Genomic DNA, 5,486 nt, shown 5'->3' with positions numbered 1-5,486 from the left:
ATGTTAAACAATGCTGTCGTAGTTGTATTTGTGAACCTGAAAGTGTACGTAAATGGCAAACTCTAGTTCCTTAGGTTTTCTTTCATAAGCAACTTTTCCCTTCAGCTGAAAGGTTTAAATTGTCGTGACATATCATGCAAAGTCAAAGGCGCAATCTCCATTGCTGGAATAATTATGAGGCACCTGAAAGTTAAATGAATTGCTTTTGCGATCGTTCGGAGCCTACATGTGTTCGTCGCCTCTGATTGAGTAGAATGAGCCCGTGTCTTGACCATCGTTCCGGTCAATTGGCTGGTCGCTCACGCGCGATGCTTATGCAGTAGTTAGATTCTGTCAGGACCCCTGCGGAGCCACCAAGGGCCTGCCAAGCTAAGGGGCTGGCTAAGGGCTAAGGGCCCTGAGAGAACGTATATATAGGCTGCGGAGGGCCCCCTAAGCTGCGGAGGGCCAGAATTCAGAAATTTTCCTATCCCATACCTATATTCTAACTATCTGCGGACCATATGGAAGACCCCTTCACTCTGCTCTAAACAACGCTCTGACAGATTCACACTAGGTTCGCTAACAAATGTCCACTCACAGTACTCGAACTGCCCACAAAGTTCCCCATTCTTGGAGCACTCGAATCGTGCTATGGTGAAGCCAGGATTAGTGATAGCATTATTAGCGCAGCCTCATCGAGCGTAGCAGATCTCGCCAATCCACCCACAATCAGCACTCGACAATTATAGGATGAAGTTAGAGCACTAGTCATTAATAATCTATGTAGCTCGAATATTGCCGTCACGTTCGAGTTCGAAGTTCAGGGGGTTATGATCCCATGAAGGGTTAGTCCTTATCCTCATAGATGAGTATTTATAAGGCCTGAAGGTATAAGAGCGTCGACACGTCGATTGGCCTTTGTTAGCGGGGACGAAAGACCCAGTGAGTGTCCTATTGTAGGAAATGAATTGAGTTCCTCCTTCTACAACGATATCATTGAGACCAGACGAAATGGAAACGAAGCGTAGCACGTCGAAAAGTCTAAGGGGCAAGTAAAAAGCAAAACATTGCAGAAATAGACTACTTAATTGCCTACTGAACAGCTTCTTGCAAGCGAGTAGTATCATAGCACTGGCCATGGACCCAATCACAAGCGCACAGTTTAAGTATATACTGCCGGTTGCCCCTAAGAAGTAAAAGATCATGCAAATGCAAGCCACGTTATAGTGACATTGCCTCCGCCAGGTTATAAAGAGGCAGGACAATCACCCCTCGCAATATAAAAGATACTGAATGTAGATGTTAATTGCGAGTGCATTTAATAACCGAGAAGCAGGAGTTCCTTTATCGACCTTACTCAGCTGCTAACAATAAGAGAGATAAACTGCTGTGTAAGTATAAACTGACCCCCAGCAAATTCATGAACTAATCATGAATCTCCGGGTTATTATATATGCCCGCGACGGTAGATTTCTTAGTAGCCTTACGATAGGTGTAGCTCACCCATTGCATGGCAAATCGTTGGAATGAATGACCCTGTTAATCACTATTCCCTGGTCGGTTGTCAAGTCGTTAGACCAGACCAGTATGACACCATTTCGCGAGTGCGAGTATGACGGGTAAACGATTGTGGATAGCCGAGACACTAATATTCGGCACTCTGCTAGTAGCGGAACCTCCGACCCACGTGAGCCCTTCATGACCGAGAACATGTGATTCATATGAAAGGAGGCCCACCCCTTCGTATTAAAATGAATCTGGGAATATATTTCCCTAAAGTTCTGTTCCTCGCTTGTGACTTGATCAAGATTCAATTCGGCATTATGTCTTTTCCAACTATTCTATTCGTTCCAGGCGCCTGGCATGGCATCGAAGCCTTCACGTTGATTCGCGAGGTCATGTTAACCCTGGGGTATCCCACATCAGCTGTACATCTACCGAGCGTCGGCAGCAGCCATGCTACTGTCGGTGTTCCAGAGGACTCTGCAGCAATCCGTGAGGAGCTTCAGAAACTGATCAGCGAAGGGAAGGATGTGGCTGTAGTCATGCACTCGTATGGTGGTATCCCCGGATCGAATGCACTGGAGGGGCTGAACAAAAGAGATAGAGTGAAGCGCGGCGAACAGGGTGGAGTCCTGAAAATCATTTACCTGGCGTCATCTTGTATCCCTGCTGGAACCTCGTTGCTCGAAGGGCTCGGCGGAACACCTTTTGACTGGTGGGATATAAAGGTTATTTGAGAAGACGAACCCACCCTCCGATGAATGTCTGTCCTAACAAGGCTCTCTAGAACGGCTTCGTAACGCCAAAGAACCCGATTGAGATGTTTTACCACGACGTTGAACCAGGGCTTGCCGCAAAGGCGGCCGCCACACTTCTACCAGTGCCGCAAGAGATCATGCACGGGAAATGCGAGTTTGAGCCATGGAACCAAGGTTTCAACGTTAGCTACATATTCACTCAAGAGGATTCGACACTGCCTTTTAAGGTCCAGCAAGCTATGGCTTCTCAGTTTCCTGAGGGCAGCTTCACTATTAGCCTGCTCACAAGCCATTCTCCCTTCTTGAGCGCTCCGAAGGAACTGGGGAATGCTATCCAGGCTTGTATCAAATATACTGGCGAGGTTTAACCTAGCGTAAAGTGTCATCGAATAGAGACAGACCTGCCTCTCCTTCTAAAGCAATCAACGTACGATAGTATAACAACTAAGGAAGCAGGACAGCTGTGAACTAGCGACCCAGCGACCGGTGAATGAAGGGACTCCTATAATACAGCCAGTTAGCAGGGGCTTTATAACGTAGTCTGAGGAGCACGTTATCTTCAATCACCTATAACCTTTCTATAAGATTCTATTACTCTAGCCTCATACTAATAAGTTCTTTGTGTTAGAAGTTCTTCTCGTCTAAGACTACTCAGTCCTAGTGTAAGCTCTCGAACTCGGTACTATTGTCGCCTATAGCTGTCATTGTTTAAGACTCTCGAATAAGAACTAGCCTTAGCGTCCTTATATCAATTCCTCGGCCTCCCTGTGATCTCCTGTGAGGGATTCTAAGCCCTCTCGAGGTACACTCCCGTACTTAAGCGCATCAGCTGCTCCCTAAGCTGTACGGCCCTGCAGAAACACTGGATCTCGAGCGAGAGTATCCATGACAAGACCTGCTCTCTCGAACACGCTATGGAAAGGTAATCTCTTGTCCGAAGATATACCCGTGGGGTAGACTGTCAGTCGCCCCTTAATCCTGAATCCATCTCTCAAGGAGGCAAACGGTTGCAGGACGTCAAGATCTCCAGTAGTCCAATTAACATATGCAGGCCAGGCACCTCGTCGGCAAAGACTATGTTAAGGTCCATTCCCGTCTCTGCATCCTTGTAGCTCCCTGTAAACCTGCGAGCCGCATTTTGTCTTTCGGCTTGCTCAAGGGCAGGGACTATAGCTTGGGCGACCGTTTCGAGGAGCTGTCTCCCGAGTTCACCGCTGGCAGAATTCATAGAGACCATGAAAAGCAGGTATCCGAAGTCGCAATCAAGCGAAAAAACGATGTAGGCGGTGCGAGCGCCTATGCCGCCGCTCTTGGTGTAGAGGTCGACACGGCGGGTTAGGTTCGACCCTCCTGCGAGGGGCAGCAGCATGGAGTAAATCTCCCAAGGCATACCGACAGATTGCCTGAGCCCGAAGGTAGAGCTGACTTGATTGAACCACTCGCGGGTTACAGTTGGCGTTAGGATCACCGAGGAAAGTATGGATTGGCCGAATTTTGTCATGTTACCCGTGGAGAGAAAAAGGCTGCCAGCACTACTCCACGTTATCTAAGGATAGTGATATAGCTCCTAAGTCATGCCAGTTCTAGAGACTTGCACTGTCATTAATGAAGATGGATAAGATATGTAAGCGTTTGTATCTGTGGAGCACAGGATCCAACATCTTAATTATCGCGCAAGCAGACCTTTGGGGCGCGTTGGCGATAGGTCTATCCAGCCAGTTAAGTGAGGTCGACTCGGCCTGTGAGGGTAATTGAGGTTCTCGCCATTCTGTAGATATCTTATGAGTAAGTAAATCCCTTGTCAGCCGGTGATGTGAGTTTTGCTGCCGGGACGACTCATATCACACTTTGATGCGAAGAAGGCTCGCATACTCTTCCGCACCCAATTGAGACATCATGTGGAAGCATGCTCTCCGAACCTAATGGAAAACCCCGCAATAACGGGCGGGGAGTCTGGAGAAATTCCCTAAAAGAAGTGCGGATGTTGTGAAGCCGCGTCGTAATGGGGCGGTTAAAGTGCGTTCCTACGTTTACCCGCATTGTCAAGCCTGGCGCAGCCGATCTACATCTCGGCTAAGAGGAAGCTGCTTGATCATGTTTATAACTAGGAGTCGGCAAGTTAACCTTCCTCGACGGGCATATTCTCTCAACTATCCTTTTTCGAAATGAAGGTGACGACTACAGTCCTCCTAGCAATCGTCTCGGTGGTCACGGCGCTGCCCCAGGGCAAAGCCGCACAGCCAGATGAAGACGTAGGTACAGCGAGACGCACTATGCTACCTTGAACTGACGTGAATAGAACTTTCGCTTCGTCGGGCGAGTGAATCCCGAGACCCGGGAGCTCACATGGCCTAGCACTGGCGTTATCTTCACCTTCGAGGGCACCCGGGCTTCAATCAACATCCGAAATGTAACCGGCACCACCAGCGCAGATCTGACCATCGACGGCGGCGAACCTATCCTCATCGCCAATGTCGAGGGCGATTCAATCGACACGCCCTCTCTGCCCGACGGAACCCACACGGTCGAGCTCCGTAAGCGCTCTGAGACGTACTTCGGGACGTTTCGCGTCAAAGATGTGACCACGGATGGCCAGTTCCTCTCGCCTCCCGACCCTAAACGCCGAATTGAGGTCATTGGCGACTCGCACTCTGTAGGGTACGGCCTCGACGGTATCTTCCCCTGCACCGACTCGGCACTCGTACAGAACAACCCGAAGACCTATGGAGCAGTGACGGCTCGCGCCCTCGAGGCCGATTATTCCGTTGTGGCATGGAGCGGCAAGGGTCTCATTCGCAACTATGCGTCTTCACCACCTGATACCTCGCCTCCTATGCCGGTTATGTATACCCGCTACGGCGCTAACGACGCCGATGGCTCTCATACCTTTCCTCGTACTTGGACTCCCGATGCTGTTGTCATTGCCCTCGGAACAAATGATTTCAGCTACCTGGGGGTCCGCGATCCGGTTAACCCGGCGGAACTGGTCAAAGCTATGGTTGCTTTCGTTAAGAAGGTGCACGGTGAATACCCCGAGGCACAGTTCTTCCTCCTTTCATCTCCCGCACTAGGAGATAGTTACCCATCAGTCGAAGATGCGCAGAGGTCAACACAGATCAAGGTTCTTAAGGAGTCGGTAGCAAGACTATGTGGGATCAAGGCGCACTTCGTAGAGTGGCCTCAGCAGGGAGCGGAAGTTGGGTGCGACTATCACCCAAATGCTGCAACTAACGCTATAGGAGC

General features: G+C 49.6%; 1 protein-coding gene across 1 annotated transcript; it reads left to right on the top strand.

The window, feature by feature from the left end:
- Positions 1–4,408: 4,408 nt before the first annotated feature.
- Positions 4,409–5,259, top strand: D7B24_002509 (uncharacterized protein; the record flags this gene model as incomplete). Its single annotated transcript, XM_028636715.1, has 2 exons — positions 4,409–4,495; positions 4,576–5,259. Coding segments are annotated over 2 exons (771 nt in total), but the record flags the coding sequence as incomplete, so codon positions are not given.
- Positions 5,260–5,486: the final 227 nt, after the last annotated feature.

Source organism: Verticillium nonalfalfae (genome assembly GCF_003724135.2).
Source record: "Verticillium nonalfalfae strain VnAa140/NRRL 66861 chromosome Unknown scaffold_160, whole genome shotgun sequence".
NCBI lineage: Eukaryota > Fungi > Ascomycota > Sordariomycetes > Glomerellales > Plectosphaerellaceae > Verticillium > Verticillium nonalfalfae.
The sequence above is the reverse complement of the archived record's forward strand: the minus strand, read 5'-3'. Positions and strand labels throughout refer to the sequence as shown.